Genomic DNA, 22008 nt, shown 5'->3' with positions numbered 1-22008 from the left:
GCTGCTGTCACCGCCTTAAACCCTGTGGCACCAGCAACACGAGGTGTAATGGTGTGGGGGTACATTGCCCTCCTGCTACCGCAGCTCTACCCTACCACCATGGCCTGGCTGCCGGCAACTAGTCTTGCTGCCCTGCTCCACTCTTCTGTGCTGGGACCCACCCGCTGGCGCATGGAGGTGGCTTGTGCCCTTTCTGGTCCAGCCAGGCTGTAGCCCTGTGCCCGCTCCCAGTGTGTTGCCTGTGGTCCTCCCCTCTCCTCTACACACTGCCTGGGCTAGCCCCCCCTCCCAATATTTTGTCTATGCTTTCTCCCCCCGCAAATTAAACTTACTTGCGGGAGATTCTCTCTACCCTGCAAGGCTGCCATGTGCACGTGAGTGCGTGCACATTCACATGGCTCCCCCTACATCCTGCTCCCTGCAGCCCCAAGCAACCCCTTGCAGGCTGGAGCACTGACAGCCTGCAAGGGGAAACCCCCTCTTTCCCATGTTTTTCTGCGGTTGTTCCACATTTTTCTGGAACTTGCTCACAACCCTTTCAAATATTCTTGCAACTCACTTTTGGGTCACGACCCATGGCTTGAGAAACACCGGACTAGATGACCTACGGAGGTCCCTTTCAGCCCCGCTGCTCTGTAATTTCTAAGTAGCAACTTAAGGTTTCTGAAGTATCCCGGTGGCCACCAAACTGCACTGAAGTAGGGTAATTACTCTCTAGGAGCATAGGAGAAGCATTCTGAGAACCAGGCAACACTCCTTTTAGAAACTGCAGAAGAGTAGACAATGGCTGCAGACTGTCAGTCATCAGAATACCATTTTTAGACAAAAGATATGAATACACGCTTAGCTTCAGGCACATACTTATGTCCTACTGACTTCAAGGATTTGTAAAACTTTCCAGTGACACTGAGCAGTGCAGCCATTTGCAGTGTTTCTTAAGGAAAAAAGGATATGCTGAATGATTTTGTGAACTTGCCAGGTATAAGGGGAGAGTCTAGAGCAAGAGACTTTAACTCTTTGTTTTTTCCTACTTCATCTGAACAGTTTGTTTGAATAGACTTCCATTTAGTTTTTGACACTGGTACAAAAATGCCAGCATAAGATAACCACAAATCACTTAACTGCCTAATGCAGTCTTATCACTGATTGTGCTTCTTTTGAAAGTTTTGCTTTTATACAAGAGGACAAGGGAAGTCTGACTGAAGAGAAAATGAAGGTGAAGTCGGTGAAAGTGATCCAGGTGTTAACAAAGCTAGTCTAGCAAGAATCAAAGAATCTTTCCCAGCCCAGGTGTATGACGGAGGTAATATGACCAGGAAGATAAGATTTTATAGGACTTGCTGGGTTGATCACCTGTTAGTATCAACTCAGAGTGAGGGCAAAGTTGCACGTTACACACAGACCCTACTAAAGCTGTGGAATATTCTAATTTTAACCTTGTTAACGTGCTGGGAGGTTAATGTTGTTTCTTGCCTGCACAGCTCTGACTTGCCACTAGAGGGCTAGTGAATAGGGATATGGGTAGGAGTCGGGTCACCTGGGCTCTATCCCTGTTCTGGAGGGGAAGCGGGTTGGAGGAGAGCATCCTGGGATGCTGGAGGACTCCAAACTGCTTGTTTTAGCTCTATGGAGCAGATTGAAGTTATCCATACATGAGCTATGGCCAAAATTTGGAATGAGCTTCCAAGGGAGGTGGTGCTCTCCCCTTCCTTTGGGGTCTTTTAGAGAAGGCTAGATAGGCATCTGGCTGGGGTCATCTGACCCAGCGCTCTTTCCTGCCTAGGCAGGGGGTTGGCCTCGATGATCTGTTGAGATCCCTTCCAACCTTAGCATCTGTGAAACTATATTATGACTCGGAGTTAAACCGTGCCTAAAGTGGCATAACTGATGCTCAGAGGACACTTAACACAAGTTAACAAACTTTAATGTGCAGACACTTAGGTTTTAAGTGCCTTGAGTATGGTCAAAGTGTAACACACAACTTCACTCCTAAAGCTCCAATGAAAGATCACCATATTTAAGACTCTTTTGCTGGTCTGTGCAAGAGCAAGGGTTTTAGCACATTGGTCTTTTCAGTATAGATTTTACTCTTTGCTGTGTGATTAGCATTATCTTGTTAAGGAGAGACTTGGCCATGCCTAGAAATTATAAAGAGGGAAAATGCAAACACACTGTACTTTTCTGTGTTGGCCCAGTGACAGCCTATACTTAAGGGTCTACCCAACTCGAGGCAACTGGCCAGTTTTGTGGGCAGATCATGGGGCTGGCTACCATTTTCATGGGCTTATGGTGGTGGGTCCCCTCCACGGCTCTGGCTGAGTGGCCCCGGTGGCCCTGCCTCCTGCTGCTGATTGGTGGAGAAGGCCCCACCACTTGCCACTGATTGACCGAGAGGGCTGTCTGTCATGTGGCCCCGCCCTTTGTGGCTGATAGGTGGAGAGGGGCAGGGCCTCATGCCAGGCAGCCCTCTCAGCCAATCAGCAACGGGGGCAGCAGCCATCTGGCTTGCTCACTTTCATGCCAGCAGTCCCCTTCATGCCAGGCTGTGTGGCCAGGAGGATTGCTGGCTGCCACTGGAGAACCAGCATTCCAGTATTTTATTTTCAGTAAGTGTTTTGGGGTGGCGTTTGGGGGGTTTTTCCCCACAGATTTCGCAGAGATGGCCCAATTTTGCAATTTCCATGAAATCCGCACAGTCGCGATTTGTGTAGGTCCCTACGTATACTGTGCCAAAGCATGTTTTAGGCATGACTCTTTATAGTTGGTGACATCATCCTTTTTGAAGCAAGAAGCTATCGGGTAGATTTGGAGATGGAACTGGCCAACACTGTCACGGGAAAGCCAGCAACAAATATTCCAAACTATTCATCCCAGCGCCTGGCTCTTCCATTATGAGTTATCTCAGGACACGTAGGACAGGACAGGACAGGGGGGAGGAAAACACATTTATAAAGGGAAGCTCCAAATGAGGAAAAATGTTTTTTGGGTTTTTTTTTTTTCAAGTCTTGCTTTAATCAAAGTCACCAAAATGAAGGCCTTGGCTCAGAGGACAGCTTGTTATAACAGAACTGAACAGAGTCTCCCAATGCCTAAAGAAAGATATTTGTGCCCGAAAGCTTGCAAATAACGTTTTTCCAACTATTTAGTTTGTCTAATAAGATACTACATCTACCCAAAAAACCTTGCCTGCCTATGTCCTTACACCAACATGGCTACAACCAGCAACCCTGTTCAGTTCTGTTGCACTCGATCATTTTGTGCCTCAGGAGTGATCTGTTTCTGGTTAGCAGCCCCTTAAACCTGGGGTGGGCAGCCTCCAGCATGGATGCCACAAATGGCATGGGCAGCCTATGTGTGTGGCACTGGGCAGATTGGGGAGAGGACAGCAAGCACAGAGGCAAATAGGGCAGGGAGCAAAAAGCAGAGCATCTGGTCAGGCAGGGAACACAGGGCAAAGAGCAGAAAGCAGTACAGCAGATCAGGTAAGGGAAAGGGATTGGAGTGGCGCTGGGAGAGGGAGCAGGGCTAATTTGTGGCATGCCTACCAAAAAGGTTGCCCTCCCACTGCCTTAGACTTTAGTCTTGTCAGTTTGCATAGTCAATTTGAAGAAATGTTTGTCCCCGTTTATCCATATAAACTGGCTATTCATGTGCCACTGCTGCAAAAAAATAAAAATAATTTTTTGCATGCCCTGCCAGCTAGATCAAAGTGCTCTGCCATTATGGGACAATAATCATATGTTTCAACCCTGGCTTATTACTAGGAGACAAGGAAGGAACAAAACAGCCATGATCTTGCCAGTATTACATGTACTTTATTTCCATAATTCTCTAATTGCAAAGAGCTGTGTGTTACTCGAAGGACTATTGTGATTCTACAGATCCTTCTGCTTTCAACCATTTAAAATGGGAAGGAAAAGCTATTTCATGTTAAAGGTTTTCTTAACTCCTCCATGCTTAGGGCAGATATATTCTGTATTATGACAACCTGTTCAGACAAAAGTCTGCCTAAATTCCTGATGTCCAGAGCCCTAAGATTTGTGTGTTAATAGACAAAGGGGAGGTAGAAGTAACTTCATCTCTTTTTCTTTCCCTTTCTCCCATCTGTCCTTCCTTTTCCCTTTACTTCCAAGGCCTGGTGAAAACAGCCTGTATATTTGCTTTGAACAGCCATACCAGTGACAGATGCTTTTTTATTTTAGAAATTAATCCAGCACACAGATGTCACACTCCTTTTAACTAACTCAGACCATATAAGTTTTATATACACTGCCACTGCTAAGATCCTTGCCCGGAGCACCCACAGTTGTTAAGTGTATTTTACTTTTGTCTCTTGGATGCTGTGTCTTGTGCCCATCTGTTAGCATGGCCTCGTGCCAGTTCACACGTTTGTCAGACCTGAAGGCTTGGGACTGGGCAGTGAATTTGTAGCCTTAATGTACTCACTGTCAGCAGCATGTCAGTAGAAGTTTGCCCTTTCTGCCATTGATACTCAAAGGCATTAGTGCGCCACTGAATTCAGGGGAATAGGTTATAACCGTGTTGGTCTAAGGACATAGGCAGATAAGGTGTTCTGGGTAAATCTGATATTTTTTATTAGACCAACTCAAGTAGTTGGAAAAATTCTTCTTTGCAAACTTTTGGGTACAGAAGCCTGACTAAAGGCATTTGTACCCAAAAGCTTGCAAAGAAGAATTTTTCCAACTATTGGAGTTGGTTTAATAAAAGAGATCAGATTTACCCAGAGAACCTTGTCTGCCACTGAATTCACTAGTTTATTAGACTTCTGCATCTAAACACAGCACCCAAATGCTGGGAATGAAGCATTTTGAAGTCAAGTTCGTGTCTGGCTGCCCTGAAGGTAGTTAGCATTGTTTAAAACAAATGGGTAAACATTTGAGGAGATTTAGGAACACAAGGAGCTTATATCACTTTTTAACAGTGGGACTTGGGCTCCTAAAGCAATTTAGGACTCTCGAAAATCCATTGTGTAGAAAACCTAAAAGCAGTCAGTCGGCAAGACACTCAATTCAGGGTATTGTTGCTTGTCAGTCCTATAGCAGGTGGTGGCTGCAGGGGTTAAATAAAGCCACAGCACAGTGAACATGGTTATCATGATTATTCTTGCAATGAACTCCGTACTAGGAAGCCTGGGATTCTGTTCAATGATGGGATGTGTTTAGAGGCTTGTCTGGCAGAAGCAGGCTCAGGGGTGATCTGGTAGCTGCCTATAAGTTTATTGGGGTGCTCACCAGGATCTGGGGGAACGTCTGTTCACCAGAGCACCCCAAGGGATGACAAGATCGAATGGTCACAAACTCCTCCATGACCGTTTCAGGCTGGACATAAGGAAGGACTTCTTTACTTTCACTGTCCGAGCCCCCAAGGTCTGGAATAGACTGCCACCGGAGGTGGTTCAAGCACCTACTTTGAACGCCTTCAAGAGACATTTGGATGTTTATCTTGCTGGGATCCTGTGATCCCTGCTGACTTCCCGCCCCTGGGGCAAAGGGCTGAACTCGATCTTCCGAGGTCCCTTCCAGCCCTAATGTCTATGAAATAAGATAACAGTTTGTGTATGTGTTTGACAACGAATCCTCTTCCTTAGCCCAGATTAGGTAAGGAGGAGCAGAAGGTAAAATGGGCTCACCTGTTTGTTCACAAATCAGATGGAAGATGTTGAGCTCACAGAAGGGAAAGCCACCTGCATCCTGGAACCTTTCCTTTCCTTTTTCAGCCTAGTTCTATGTAGTTTTGCCCCAGCCCGGTCTGTTTTAGTCAAGAAACTGACTTATATTTCTCCCTTCGCATGAAATGGCGATATCAGTACAGCCCCCTTAGCAAGGGTGCAGTCATACGAGCATGAGTTGCATCCCACTGCAGACGGGAGTAAGCCATACAGATGTTCATACTGATGTAGTCTCATCTGTGATAGGAGGGGCGTGTCTTCTTAACTGTGCAAGCCAATGCACCAAAACAGCTAGTGGTTGCATAGCTTTTGTACAGATTGTGAGCATACTGTTTCACTTTGTGCGGGTCCCACCTCCACATACTTTCTCTGATGTCTCCATGGCTCTTCTTTCCTTTGCTCTCTGGAGTCCACCACCTTTCTTTCTGTGGTTTTTTTCCCTTCTGGAAGTCAGTAAGATCCCTTGATTAGCTGCCTTGTCTCCTTATACAATGCCATGCTTGATACCAGCACTTTTGTCATCTCTCCCCCCAAGGCTGTAAACGTTGCCTCTGAGCAAACTCAGTGATATCCTTTCTCTGTTCTGCTGCAACCCTGTGCCCAGCTACTCCAGAGACCAGATTTCTGCTTTACTCGAATAAAGAGGCTGAGATGGGAAGAGCAGTATATTGCCAAATCCCTAATTCGGGTTTCTATGGGAAGATTCTGCCAGGAAGCTGTTGGCTCTTGAATATAGATTAAGCTGGGCAGAAACTGATCCAAGAAGCTCAGGAAAAACCACATGGCAAAAAGTATAAAAATCCCTGTGTTGTTTTTACACTTGAGACCTTAATGATGTCCCTTAAAGAAGAAATAAAAATCCGGATGAGCAAAGGAGTTAAGGTAGATATAGCTGTCAGTACTGATTTGTACTGTGGCATCCTTCTAAAAGACGCTTGAAAAAAACCCCCAGAAACCTAATTCAACTTCAGAAAGCGTTATGCACTTACATTTTAAACCTGCGCTATGGGCTGGGTTGTCGACTAAATTAATAAATATATAAATCATTCCTGTAGTTCTCGGGGTATTCCACCAGATTTGTTCATTGGCTTGGTTTAATACAGTCTCAGTGGTGCCTTTCTAAACTGCCCCGCTCTGTGCTGAAATGCTGTCTTAATTTTAAGAACAAATCTTTACTTTTTAAACTATTCTGAGGGTTTTAGAAATCCAGATGGCTGTGCCCTTGGTACAAGGAGTTGCACATGCTTTGATTTGCAAATACTGTATTTCAGCCCTTGCATCTGGAGCTCATTTTGGGAGATTGCTGTTCAGAGCAAAGTTCTAGGGCTTCACCTCTTGGAATAAGGGTTATTTTTCAGAGATGAAAGCTTATGCTCAAAGTGAGTTTTACCAAACTATAAGGCCATGCTTATTAAACATAAAAGGTGGTGGCAGGGAACGCACCCAACTTACAAATGCTGCTACTCAGTTATACAGCTGCTGTGCGTGCTGAAGTGTGCATCATAAAAAAGCGGTTCTAAGGCGTAATCAAATTGTAAAGGAAAAACCCCTGTTTCTTCCTTCCCAGGAGAAAGTGTGGACTGTTTTCCTTTACATCTGCTCTAGATTTGTACCTTACATTTAGCATTTTTTCCTGTGCCTAGGCAGGAATCGCATCTGGCAACGCCAAAAATTTCATACAGGTTTCTGTGGGAGGACAATGCTTACATATATACTTGAATGTACATCTTGAAGCTCCTCTTGAGAAGTATTTCAACTCCGTAGATTTTAAGCCCATTTAGGAAATTGGCCTTTTCACATTGGCTTGGGCATGAGGTCTGTTGTTAAGAGGTCAGGAGTGGTCCCAGCTTTCCTTAAGATTCCTGCGGCGATCCCCTTGCTTTGAGGCACCCAGCTTTCCTGAGCTCTAGCAGCCAGCCTTTGCACAGCATGTTTTTCCAGGTGCTTCAGTGTTTAGGTTGCCTGACTTTTTGGCTCAGAGCAACTTTTAATTTTATGCCAGCCATTGTACTGTATTTTGTGTGTGGCTCGACTCCAGTAACTGGGCCGTGGGGAAAACGATGTTCATCTAACCTGCACTCTACGAATACCATTTTTCTTTTTTTCTTCTTTCTTTCTTTACAGAGAATATCCCCCGGGAGACACTGTTGCATTTTTCAGTGAGGCTAGGTCTGCAGCGGTTGACATGGTTTCTGTTACAGCAGCCAGGTGGAAGAGGAGCTCTCTGCATCCGCAACAATGAAGGAGCTACACCTGTGACTCTGGCCTTGGAGAGGGGCTATCAGAAGTTGCATCAGCTTTTGACAGAGTAAGGATGATTTTCTCAGTTCCTGCCTTGCCTTTCCATACCTTGCAACCTGCTTGTCTGTAAGATCTGTTCCTCTGCACCTTGCACTCAGTATGAAGGTGCAGGTTTTTTGTTAGTAACTTTTATTTTTGCCTCCTTTGCTGGAAGTGACTGGGCAGGCCCGCAAAGATTTTGGGAAATGCAAGAGATGTGCTGTGTTCTCCTTTTTGTTTTTATGGCACAGTGCTTTCTTTCCAGCTGATCCTAAAAGCTCAGAATGAGTCAGTTTTTGTAATGTTACTAATTAGAGTCAAACCTTATGAAAACACAAATGAACAAGTGAAGATCTGCAGTGGAAAGCTGCTTTGGGCGGTTCTGGGTTTTGTTTTGTTTTTCTATTAATTAGCACACTGTGCCAGTGTTTGCTTAAGTCATGCTGATTCTGTAGAAGAAGGTATGTATAATTGGGTTGGGTTTAAATTAATCCAGGCATTTAAAAACAAAATTAGAGGTTTCTTTTATGAATATCATAACCGGATAAGTCATACTAACAGCAAATAACTGACCGTGTGTACATTTTTCTTGCTATTTCTTTACTGCAGTGCATTGCAAGTCTGCCATGGCTGACTAGGAATTATTTTGAATAACAGTATATTCAGAGACGCAGTGTTTAATGCCAAGCCTGATAAACAAAAAGCATGAGTGTCGAGAGAAATATTTGTCAAGGCAAAAGAAAAGGTTTTATGCGGTTGCACTCCCAGTCTGTACCATTATGCCTCTTTTATTACCTCAGATGTCTCGCCAGTGTAAGAACTCACCTTAACTTTCCTTTTCTGATATGAATTTTTGGTTCTGATCTCAATGGCTGAGTGTCATGCACAGGTGCCTCCAAAACTACTAGTGTCGCTGAACGCTGATCCAGTTACAAGGGTCAATCTCTTGATTCCCTTAATTATTTCATAGATGCTAGGGTCAGAAGGAACCTCAGCAGATCATTGAGTCCGACCCCCCGCCTGGGCAGGAAATAGTGCCGGGGTCGGACGACCCCAGCCAGATGCCTATCCAGCCTTCTCTTAAAGACCCCCGAGGTAGGGGAGAGCACCACCTCCCTTAAAACCCATTCCAAATTTTGGCCACCCTCACCATGAAGAAGTGTTCTTCCTCATATCTAGCCTAAATGTGCTCTCTGTCAGTTTGTAACCATTGTTCCTTGTTGCCCCAAGAGGTGTCCTGATGAACAGAACATCTCCGATCCCTTGCTGTGCCCCCCCAACAATGAATTTGTAGGTGGCTACAAGATCACAAAATCTGTAATTCCCCTACCAGGTCATCCTCCGTAGCCAACATCAAGTCTAGTAAGGCATTCCCCCTAGTGAGACCGTATATCTCCTGCGTTAGGTGAAGGTCCTGCATGCAGGTTAAGAACCTATGTGAACGATTGGATTTGGCTGGCGGCTGCTCCCAGCAGATGTCCGGGTCGTTTAGGTCCCCCATGACAACCACGTTCCTAGACCATACGGCCTCTGAGAGCTACCTCAGAGATTCCAAGTCTAGCTCTTCCTCTTGATCTGGTGATCTGTAGCAGACCCCCACCACCAAGTCCCTTTCCCCTCAACCCCATGTATCCTAACCCACAATGCCTCAACTTTCTCCTCCTCTGATCCCATTTTGATTAGGGTAGATGTATAATGCTCCTTTACATAGAGAGCAACCTCCCTACCTCCTTTCCTCCCTACTCTGTCCCTTCTGTGCAACCTGTAGCCCTCAATGTGCATCTCCCAGTCATGGGTAAGGTCCCACCAGGTTTCCATTGGCCCCACTAAATCAAAGTTATTGTCTGCAAGCAGGAGTGCGAGTTCTTCCTGCTTGTTCCCCATGCTCCTAGCATTAGTACAGAGGCACTTGAGACCTCTGAATGGTGCCTTTGGTGCCCCACTGTTCTGATGTCCAATGGACCCCTTAGTACTTACCTGGGATGTACTGTTGCATGTCTCATAGTTTGCAGGTCCTAGATTCTCCATCTCCTGCCTCCTCATCCCCCGTCGAACCTAGTTTAAAGGCTGACGTAGGAGATCACCCAACCTGTAAGAAAAGAGACTCTTACTTTTTACGGAGAGATGAAGCCCATCGCATCCCAGGAAGTCTCTTGCACAGAAGTGCGGATCATGGTCCAGAAAGCCCAAACCCACACAATGGCACCAACTCTGGAGCTGAGAGTTGACTTCTCTGACACAGGTGACATGATGCCTACTGCGACTGCTGACTGGGAGGATTGACAAGAAGACCAGCTGTGCCCCCGTCTTCCTAAGCCTTGTCCCCAGAGCCCTGTAGTCACTCATGATATGGTCTGGACCACTCCTGGCCGCTTCATTTGTTCCCACATGGATGAGGACCATGGGATAGTTGTTGGAGGGTCGGATGAGGTCAGGGATCCTCGTCGTGACATCCCTGATCTTGGCTCTGGGCAGGCAGCAGACCTCGTGCGCCGTGGGATCCAGGCGACAGATGGGTCCCTCTGCTCCTCTCAGCAGGGAGTTGCCCATCACAATGACACCGTGTCTCGTCTTTTGGCTGGCCCTTACCTGGCTGGCCCTTGGCTCACTCGGTGATGGCTGCATGCTCCTCCAGTGCGCTTTCCTCCACCGCACACTCCTCCGATGCAGCCAGGGCCTCATATTTGCTCACCAACTGCACCGGTGGAGCTGTCTCTGTGGTGAGAGGTCTGGCTCGGGAGCTGACCATCCTCCACTCTCCTGCATCTGCTTCAGGGCATTCCCTTGCTGCTTCTCCGCTAGGCGTCTTGTCCTGCAGAGAATGAAAGTAACCATCAATCTCATCCTCTGTGGCCCTGATCCCCTGCAGCCTGCTCACCTCTGCCTGGAGTTCCCTCACCTGCCCCTCCAGGACCTCAAGCAGGGCACACATATAGGGGACTCTCGGCCCTCCCGCTACCCCCAGGCCCTCGAGGACCCACCAGGCAACCCCTGCAGGCAGGGGGCCCGGGTGCCACCAACCCACCCAAAGGCTCTGGCTGGGTGCAGGCCTCAGAAGAGCCCCGGGTGGGAGGCAGCATTGGGGCAGGGTCCCTGGCTGCGCTCCAAGTCACCACCCCAATTAAGACTCCCTTACGTGCACTTACCTGAGGACTCTGAAGTCTCTGTCCAAAGCCGCCGACGCGTAGAGTTCAGACTCCTGCTGCTCTCCTCCCTGTGCAAACTGGCATGCGAACTCTGGCATGCCCTTCAAGAGCGCGCCTGTTTGCAGCTTCTTTATGAAAATGTCCAGCAAAGGATTACTTTAATGCTCTGGAGTCTGCACTGGATTCCAGTAACCTTCCATGAGCTATTTGAGGTGCTGGATTTGACCTATAAAGTCCTGCGTGAGCTAGGTCTACCAACTTGTGTTACATCGCAGTCCCTAAAGTGAGCTCAGAGCAACCTCCTGCAAGTAAAATCTGTGCAGGAAGTTCGTTTGGTGAAAACCCATGGGAAGTCATTCTCAGCAGTCATTCCTCAGCTCCGGACTTCCCTCCTCTTGCAGCCTTTCATACCTTGAGCCTGGTCATCCTTAGGAAGTTCTGTAAGACCTTTTATTCGGACAGACGTTTAATAGGCAGGGTTAAGTTTTAGAGCACTGTTTGGGGAGTTGGTTGTTTATTATACACCGTTCAGTTTGAATATTTGAACTGTTTTTATAATTTATATTGTGTTATATTGTAAGCTGCCGCTAACCTTTTGTGGGGAGAGCAGCATGTACATTTAATAAATCCATAAATGAGGAGATTCTACTACTTCCTTGGGCAGCTTGTTCCATGATCCTATCAGCCAGGAAGTGTTTTCTGAGCTTTAATCCGTGGCAAGAGAGAATAGTTGTTCTCCCTCTTTTCTGTGGCAGACTGTCAGATATTTGAAAACTGATATCATGTCCCATTTCCCCCTTCCCCCCATTATCTTTCCCCCAAACTAGATATGCTTTATTTAGTTCTCTCAGCCTGTCCCTGTAATGAGATGGGACTCTCTGAGGTGTTGAGGCGCTTAGCAGCAGAGCAGGATTGGCATACCATCAAGAAAGTTAAATTAGTCCAAAGTTGATTATATGACTCTTAGCAAGTCCTGTAAATACTGCTGTTACCCAAATAGGAGCAAAGCTAGTAATTTAATAAAAATGGGGGAATAAACAAAACTATTACAACAGCCACTCGGTGTACTTGAGAGTTGTTGCACAAGTGGTTCCAGTATCAAAGTGGCTTTCCTCTCTTGGAGTAAAATGAGAAGATCAGAGGGCTTGGCTTTTGGTCGCATCGTATTCTGTGTGGCTCGTTTCTCCAGGGAGCGTAGCTCTAGTTTAAGCCAAGGAGCTTTCTAATGGCCTTGCAGTTCAGCTGTGAAAATAAGACTCTGTTCCAGTAACACTACTGTAACAAGATCTGGATTCCTGTCTTTCCTACTACTGCAGCAAATCATTCTTTAGTTTAGACAGTAGCATACTGAATCCTCTTTTAGCTTGAGTGGTGGGGTGTTAATGCACAAGGGTACTGTAACCACAGCAGCCAGGCATAGACTCAGAATATCAAATGCTCTTTCTCAAAAACCAGCCTTCCAGAAACAACGATCTCTGCATAGGGTTGGGTAGATGGAGTCCTTCCTCTGTGACTGGTGCACTATCAGAGCCTCCTACTAAAGGCCATAGGTCACAATAAGGATCATGGCCCATAGGCTCTGCTTTGGTGTCTGCAGCATGTGGTTGCAGGCTCACAGCCAACAGGCTCTGACTCAGGTCCATCTCCCACTTCCTATGAAGAGCCATCATGAGAAAGAAGTGTATGGCTGTGAAGGAAATGGTTGTCTACACTGCAGTGATTCTGCTCTTAGTGGCTTTCATGCCTTGTAGAATGGTGATAGGTTTTGGACCTAAAAATCCCTGTTGAAGAGCAATATTAAGTTTCAAAATACAGAAAAGCAAGCACGTGTCTTAGGTTGTCCAAAGGCAATGGGATAGTGTGCAACCTCCTCTCTTGCACTTTCATCACGCTTCACAAACTTTGCATATGGAAAACTCTTGGTATAATTCAGCAAAATACAGAACAGCAACACACTGCAGGGAGCGCCCAGACAAAGACTTCATTCTTTCTGCAAGTAATTAAACTGCATTTGACAAAGTAAATGAACAGTGCACATTTTGTGGTGCCCCATCGTTGGGATTTTTAATTGTTCGCTTGCAAGCATGCTAGCCTCCGTAATTTGCCATAATTCTCCCAGTGCTCCTTGCAAATTAGAGGGGTTCAGCTGTAATGAGAGAGGTTACAATTCTTAAATAGCAAACACAAACTTCACAGTTGCTGCAGTTTTGTCTGTGTTCAGCTGCAAAGCGCAGCTCTGATTCATCTGAGATGTAAATATTTTTCTAGGGAACTAATTACGTTAGTGGCATTTTGAATTTCTGTTTATCAAACAAGCTTTCTCTTTTTAGCTGCTGCAGTTCTTCATAAAAGCAGCTTTTAAATTTTCATTTTACAGGCCTTGGAGCATTCTTGCTTCCTGTGGTAACAGTCTGCTGGCTGGCTTCTGCATCTTCTCTCCCTCTCGGTAGAAGTACGTGCCTGCTTCAAGACCGAAAGGCAGAATGAAATTAGAGTGTACACAGCACCCTTAGAGAGAAATCTTAATGGGAGTGTTACAAATTAGTCATAAAGCACCCTGTAAACATTTATCTATAAACGTAAAAAATTCGAAGTAAAGCTTGCCTCTCCCTGGGGTGCAGATGGAATGGTGTATTGCATGAGTCAATGGCACTTTCCAGAGTACCTTTCATCAGGGGTATCCTGGTTGGTTAGATATTTGCTTATAAGATATTCAAAATCCTCATGGCCAACTCTTGAGGTGTAAATCACTGGCCAAAATAATACTGGGACCTTGCCTACAGATGCTTAGGAAAATTGGTGGTATGCCTCGATAACGGGGCCAGACACAAGCATGGGCAAACTGGGTAGCCACCCAGGGCCCAGACAGAGGGGACCTGAAAATGTTTTGGGCTTGTTTGTTTTTTTGCTGTTGTCTGATTATTATTATCATTTTCTCTGACCTGATACTAAAAGTTCTTCCAGGGCCATGAGGAGTCTTGGTACGGTGCTGCTTGAGAATTAACCGTCTTTCAGAGGAGCGATGAGAGAGGATTCCAGTTAAGGATCCTTCCTTGAGATCGCTTTGCCTGAAGTCGTCTCCTGTTTAAAACGTTCTCTTAAGAACTTCAGCTGATTTTAGTTGTCATATTACAGGGCAAGGCAGTGGCTTCCAAGAGCCAGTGCAGTCTGGAGCACTGGGGTAATCTCATAGTTCAGCTATGTAAGAAGACAGCTGCGTTTTGCACACTAACTGCTATTTCCAAATAAAGTACAGTATAGAAACCCAATCTGTCTTTCAGGTCCATTTTTCCTGCTGCTTTGTAAGTCAGGCATAGGAAATGATTCCAAGGACTAATTAATATTCAGCTGGTCCAAGGACTGGAAATGTTTTGCCTCGGAGAAAAAAATATATAAATAGATTTAAAAATTAGGGGCTGAGATTCGAGCAGGGCCAGGAAAGCATGCTGGCCACTTTGGACTTTTCATTGCATGTCTCTTGTTTTATTATTGAATATTTTCAGCAACGCTGTACAATTGCTGTTCATTTTTTTTAAAAGTGGGCATGCTGTTTGTATCTCTGTTATAAGAACAAGCTGATAAACAGGGATCATGGTTTTTTCTATTTTAAAAATCTTATTCTCTGATAAAAATCACAAATTCTCTTATTAAAACCCCCAAATTCATGATTAAAATGAAGTGTGTGTGTGTGTAATATTAGGTATCAATTGAACACAATGTTTTATTGATATATTTATAATTTTAAAGCAATTTGGAAGCCTGCCAGTGCCTCTTTTACTATAATACAATACATTCTAAATACCTGTAAATTTTGTTATTTGATTTTGGGTTTATCATGGAAAATCAGAGGTCCTCCTGCCCGCTTTGCTCACTGGGACACAGGTCCAGGCTCCTCACTCTCAGCCCCGTGGGCCCTGCTGGTACCCCTAACTCCCCAACCACAGCCTCCCCTGCCATCCTGCGGAAGGGGGCCCCCAGCTGCCAGGGCTATGGGGCCAGGGACCCAGGTCTGCAAGGCCCGAGCCTTGGCTGCCTTCTGCAGGAGGCAGCAGCTGCCGTGGCAGAGTGGACCACAGAGCCCGGCTCCACCTCCCCCACAGGTGGCATGGCTGAAGCAGAGCCCATAGGGGTGGGGGGCAGATGTAGGCTGCCCGCTGCGGGCTTGAGCTCCCCACCCAATTGCCCTCCCTCCGGAGCCTCGATGGCCCAGCGGGTGGGACCCGGCATGACAGGGCAGAGCAGGGCCTGCTGGGGAAGCTCCTTGTCGCTACAAGCCCTGCACCACCCTGGTGAAGCATTTCTTGTCCGCCTGGCAGCCGCAGGGGACACAACTCTGTGCCACCACTCCCACTGCTGCTGGGTGGGCAGGGGGAAATTTACCAGGGTGGCACTGTGCTTGCAGCGGCAAGGAGCTTCCCCAGTAGGCCCTGCTCTTCCCTGCTATACCGGGTCCCACCCACTGGGCCATGGAAGCCCCAGGGGGAGGGCAGCAGGATGGGGAGCTCGAGCCTGCAGCAGCCAGCTCGCCCCTGCCCCATGTACAGATCTGGGGGACATGTGTCCCATTTTTCCCCTCCCCTGGGCGTGCATGCAGTGGTAGGGAGCCAGCATCCTTCCTGCCCCGAACGAGCCACCTGCAGCCCTGTCCCACTCCTGCCCAGGCCCTACAGCTGCCTATTCTGGCCCCGGGCCTTAAGCGCCACGCACCACCTGGCTGGGCAGCAGCCCCAGCCCTTCCCAACTCGCTCCCTCTGTCCCTCTCTCCTTCCCTATGGGAGCCTCACTTTCCCACCTTCCCCCGCCAGACTTAACTATGGGAGCTGCTCTCCAGGCTGCCTGGGGGCCATGTGCATGTGTGAGTGTGCACATGTACATGGCGCCCACTTCCCCAACCCTTTGCAGGCTGGAATTTTGCCAGCCTGCAGAGAGCTCTTTGCAAAAATGGAAAATGCGTGTTTTTCTCGGTTAAAAGGGAAAACCTACATTTTTTTATCCATTTTTACTTGGGAAATGGAAAACCTAGATCCCTGCTAATAAATACCTCCTTTATAATCTGATTTTTCTCAGGAGCAGTCTAAACCTCTCAGTTAAGTGACCTATCTCTTAAACCAGTTTCGGCCATTTGGAAAGCAGTTTACGTGCACTGAGCTTGTGTTGTGTTACAGATTCGAACCGGTTTCCTATCACTTATACTGTTTTACGTGTAATTTTTGTCCCTAGCCAAGGAGAGTTGCACAACAAATGTGCTACTGGACCCCTTTCAGGACTGAGCGCTGAAGTAGTCACTAGCCTCTCCTAGAAAATGGGAAGGCTTTTTACACTAGTCTGTCAATCATCATCACTGTCTGTAACAAGCACTTCACTACAGCTTGTGGATGATGGACAGGGCAGGAGAGTTTCACCCTTTCTCAACTTGATAATGGCCAGGTGCCTTGCCTGTGAAGCTGTAAATCCGTGCTCTAAGAAGCCGGACAGAGTGTGGTTCTTATCAGAACACAAATGCAATTTCCAAGTTCAAAATGACCCAGACCCAACTAGCAAAAAAGACCAAGAACCTCACTGGCAACAAAGATGTTTTATGAGTATTTTGCGATTCTTGGCTATTGCTCACAACTGTATGTGATGTTGTCCTGGCAGGATAATATCAGTGCCTCTCAGGATAATCTCAGCAGTGCCTCTAGGCTGACAGACTTCTTTAGTAACACTTTCCTTTCATAAGTGGATAGAGTACCTGCTGTTTCTGAAGCCAGGCTGCAAAGGAGGCTTGCATCTGTCTCTGATACAGCTAGGCGAAACATATATACCAATTGACAAGGTGTGAGGGATGTGCTTCTACACGTCCAACTGATGAGCTGTAACAGTTCCATGTGTCCATGCTATTTCCTGGTAGATAGAAGCTAAATTTATGGTAATTCAGATATGGTAATTTAATACCTATTTCATTCAGGGGTAAATGGCATCGGTTTTGTTTTTCAATTACTCCAAGATAAGGCAGGCATGTGAAACACTTATCACAGATCAGCTGAATGCTCTTACGGGAAGTAAATTCCCCTTGTGTCCCCTTTTAATGTGTTGCCCGTACCCTTTTTACTTGTTATCTGCAACTGTAAGTACCAGTTCAGCCAGATGCTTAATTTTAAATGTGCAAAATCCATGCTTAATTTTAAATGTGCAATTGCTCCCGTTCTAATTCAGCAGAGGATGGAAGCCTAAACTTAAAGTTCAGTATGTGCTGAAGTGTTCTGCTAGGTAAGAGCAGAGTGTGAAGATCACCTGATATTTTTCATTTAATTTAAGGGATTTTTCATTTAATTTAAGGGCTTGGTAGATTTGTTAAACTCCTACTACAAGGAAAGTAGCCTATAATGTAAATGATTCCAGAAACACCAGTTATGCATAGGAACTGATATAAGTAGCTGGCCAGCAAGTTTCAGTTCAGTTCAGTTTAGTTCTACATTTGTGACTGCTGTGTGAAGGTTTCTCTGGCTGTGTGCAGCCTGGAATATCCTTGCTACCTACATGTCCTTTTTGGTTTGATGTGAGCTAATAATTTATAGGTGGAAAGTCCTGTGCTTCCTGTGGTTATCTGCAGGGATCTGGGTTTTCCATTTGCCTGTGTCTGGCCAGGGAGCAGGACAAAGCAATAGGTGGCTCGTGGGGGAGAGAAGTGGGGAGGGGAAGGGAGAGGGTGCAGCTCCTTACATCTGCATGTTCTCCTTGCATCTGTGCACACACACAAGGGAAGAGTCAGGTGCCACAGGCGATGTCAGAGGGGCATGGGGTGGGGCACATATCCCTCCAGATTTGTGCACCGACAGCAGGGCAAAGGGCTGCAGCTTGGCCGGACCCCCACCAGGCAGAGGGCAGGAGTAACAGACTAGGAAGGCTGCGCTGCCTTGCATCCTCCCACCACCAGCTGCTTGTTTGCTGGGTGCACCTGCTGTAGATGCGCAAAATACATAGGTTTTTAGAATTTATTTTATTATGTTGGAGACACTGGTAGGCTTCCAAATTGCTTTAAAACTTGTAAACGTATTAATATAATACTGTGTTCAATTGATACATACATATATACATATGCTGACATTTCATTTTAATCATGGAAAAATGCAGATTTCGGGGGGGGCGTGTTCTCTTTTAATCAGAGACTTTTGGATTTTTAAACAGAGAACACTAGGATCCCTGGTTATCTCTTGCTGACACTTTTTTTGTCTGGAATGAATGATGGCAGCACGATGCATGAACAAAAGAAAATTGAACTTAAGGGTATGCACAAAAGGTATTAATAACCAGTGGCCAAGAGACGCTGTAACGGATCAATTTGTATATAACCTTTTCTTGAGCTAACCAGAGTCTTTGGTTAAAGAATGCTTTTGGTGTGACACTTATCTGTCTGATTTTTTTGAATTTCCTGAGTATGGGCATGATTTTTTTTTTGTTTTTTTTTTTTTTTTCCCCCCCCCCCCCCCCCAAACAGTTATGCTAATAGGTCAGGCAGCTTTCTTGACTTGCAACGATATAGATATGCACAGAATATTGTGTTAGAAGAAAGCTGTTGCTTTGTGCCCGAAGTTCGGTAAAATACGAAACATGAAAGAGAAGGAATTGGAGGCATTAAAAGCTGAGCAGAAGCAGTTCCTGATGCTACTAGAGGTGTCCAGTATGAAAACCATATTCCTCTTGAATTCTTACGTTGTTATCGTTTAAGCCATAAGTGGGTTGTAGGTAGTACCATATTTACTTGAATAGAAGATGACCCAGATTATAAAATGACCCCCAAATAATTAGGTTCTATGTATGGAAAATTTATACATTTGTTGCAGTTCCCCAGGTATAGTATCTAAATATTGGAGGTTTGCCTTGAATTCGTTGTCCTCTCTCTGCCTCAGCAAGGAACGTAAATATGGGGGGTCAAGTAGCCCTTTTGCCTTCTGCTTCCCCCTGAACCTTTTCCAGCCCTTTTCCCCTCTCCTTACTGTCAGAGCCTGCTCGTCCTGAGCAAATTTGTTCCTCACGTAGAAGTGAGGAACAAATTTGACAACCATGACCTTGAAATTAAACATGGCCGTAGCAATTTGCATATAGTACCTATAGCCTTAGTTCCTCCAGGATTGACTCATGTTACCTTTTTTTTGGAAACTACTACAGTTTTTGGCATAGGTATTCCATAAACATACTCTTAAACAGCACTTTGGTACCTGCTTACATATAGTACAAACTATGTGCGATATTAGTCCAAAGCCAAAGGCTCCTTATTTCATTGGGCTGGGTTCCACCAGAGTCAACAACATTTCAAGCTGTGATGATGCCACAGATCAGCACCGCTCAATATGTGTGTGTATTCCAGATATGCCCCCAACAAAGGTCCTTTGTACTAAGTAGCCCTCTGCTCATGACTGGAGCCAGGTGTTCTTGTCATGAGTCATGGGATCCTCCAAAAATGTATATGCAGATGCAACGCAGGGCAACCTGGTCCGGTTCCATCTCCTGAAGGCTGGGGCCACACTAATCTTATGTGACAGGCTGAGAGAAGGGGTGACAGAAGGATTCTGGGTGACATGTTTGGGTCCTGAGTTGATGTTTATCAGGCATTTAAAGCTGGTGGAGAAACAGGAATAATTGGATATGGGAAAGAAAGGTGTAGCTTAGCTGTGGGAGTGAAGCAGAAGTTAAAATGTATGTAATGGAGTGGCTCACTATGACTTGGAAAAGTGTTGGTGCTGAGGGGGACTGCGCTTAGTGGGCATTACCATATGCTTCATTCACATGACTTGCACTAACCTATCTTTGTGGTAGCTTTTCATCAATTTTGTGACAACGGTGGACTGCTTTTACCCTTTTTTTTTTTTTAGCTGCTTCTTGTTCTTTTGGCTAGGAACAAGCAAGAGTAGGGGGCATCTGAATAACAAGACTTCCAGGGCTGGTGCTTACATGTATGATGCCACTTCCCCCCCCGCCCCCCAAAAAAGTTTGGTTCAGCATGTATTCCCAAAACAGTCCAAGTGTTTTCTGGTCATGCTCAGTGTAGGCTGCATTTAATCAACTTCATAGTTTGTTTCCATTACTGAGCATATGTTGCTTTCGGCAGCTGTTTAATGATAGCCAGTGTATTCAATGAGGTTTTCTTGTATGCAATTAAAAGATGAGGGTTTTTTTCTCCTTGCCAACTGGAGGAAAAATCTTGTCTTGTATTCAGGTAAGTGTAGTACTTGTCATTTAGCTGGAAGAAATGCTGAGCTTCTGATGTGCCATTCTCTTCAGGTGAAGAGAAGGCTTGCAGCTTAGGGAGAGGGTAAGGTAGGTACAAGAACAGGGGAGCATGAAGGAAATAGTCCTCCACAACCTCACATTTTACTACCCCTTTATGCCCCTACTTCACCTCCCCAAATGTGATTGCAGTATTCATCACTCATTGCCTTCCTCTACTCACTCCTTAAGTGGTGTAAGCATACTAAAAAAGGGACATATCAGTGGATAGTCAAAGAAGAAGAATTGCATGCTTTCCTTGCAGGGAAGGAATTTCTGAGACCATATGTAGCAGGAGATAAAGCTCCCATAACGCATTCCTGAGAAGAGGTAAAATTAAGGGATGTGAGGAGATTTGGTAAGCTGTGAAAAGGGCATAATGATTTAAGTTTGTTTTGTGGCATATCAGGTCATCAAACAAGCCTGGATGTGCTAGGTGCTGTCACCCAAACAGCATGAAAGACTTGAGAAGCTACTAAATACTGAGGGGAGGAACCAGAGTTGGGGGAGGGGTGGGGTAGGAAATGAAACTATAAAATTATCAAAATCTGCTGTACAGATGCACCCGCATACTTTTGTGATAGGCCATTTCCATTTCAGGATGCATGTAGAGTAGTGTAAACAAGTGGTTTCCAAGAACTGCTTCTTTGGTCTCCTGGCACACATGGGTTGCACTTCCTTTTTCTCATTTTGCTGCACTGTTTGGATCAAATCTGGCAGAAAAGGGGAGGGGGTGTTAAAGGAAGATATCATTTAAGTTTATTGATCTTCAGAGATTCAGACTTAGCATGATCCTGGTTCATCGAAAGTGGCTAAAATGGTAGCAGGGAGACAAAATTCTGCCTTTTGCCTGTGGTCAGACTCATTTCCAGAACGTAGGTGCATCTGGCAGCAGCATCAGATCCCATTGTATGCTGCTCATCTTTTATTAGAGATTTTTTTTTAATGACACGGGTACAACAATACACGCTGAGGTTGTCTCCATTGCTGTACTTCTGTACCAATGGTTCTCTGACTTTTTTAGACTTGAGGCACCTGCGGAAAATGCCAGCTGTTAGTTCTTATTTGATTTTTGAACACAAAAAATAATAGAGCAATTCTTGTGTTGCAGAGAACTCAGCAAGACCACAACAGGTCACAATGTTTTTGACTCAACAGATTCTGCTTTCAAATCTCTGAGCTGCTCTTGTGAAACTTATTTTTACACCTAACACTGTTAACATTGACTGGCACACTCATGACACCCTTGAAAGGATCTCAAGGCATGCCAGGGCATAGTTGCACTCTGTGAATCACTGCTCGTTAGTAAAGATGGTAGGGGATGCATTCCATTAGATTTCATCTCAAATTTTTGCAGGTCATCCTAAATTTCTAATAAGACCCTTATCTGTGAAAAATGTAGTGATCCTCCTCCTTTGCTATTGCATGTACTCTAATATAAGATGACCCCTCTGTCGCTCCCAGTTTAACATTGATGGGGAAACCCCTTGTCGGGGCTCTGTGGCTGTTTTGGCCCCTGCCCAAACCCACAACAGTAGAGAAGGAGGGAGCAGCAGGAGTTGAGGTGCATAGGCATGGGGTGGGGCACGCACCACAGGGTGTAAGTGGTGATGGGGGCAGGTGGTAATGTGTGGAAGGGGGAAGAGT

The 22008-nt window shown here is 45.7% G+C and overlaps 1 protein-coding gene across 1 annotated transcript in view; it reads left to right on the top strand.

The window, feature by feature from the left end:
• The window catches only part of LOC102375630 (A-kinase anchor protein 13-like), a gene marked incomplete at its 3' end in the record, with an annotated part of 136735 nt that overhangs the window by 95384 nt on the left and 19343 nt on the right, over nucleotides 1-22008 (top strand). Inside the window, exon 5 of the mRNA XM_025211970.1 lies at nucleotides 7814-7997. Within this exon, the coding sequence (XP_025067755.1) occupies nucleotides 7814-7997 (184 nt within the window). The remainder of the gene's footprint in view (nucleotides 1-7813; nucleotides 7998-22008) is intronic.

This window comes from Alligator sinensis, unplaced genomic scaffold (assembly GCF_000455745.1).
Source record: "Alligator sinensis unplaced genomic scaffold, ASM45574v1 scaffold857_1, whole genome shotgun sequence".
NCBI lineage: Eukaryota > Metazoa > Chordata > Crocodylia > Alligatoridae > Alligator > Alligator sinensis.
The sequence above is the reverse complement of the archived record's forward strand: the minus strand, read 5'-3'. Positions and strand labels throughout refer to the sequence as shown.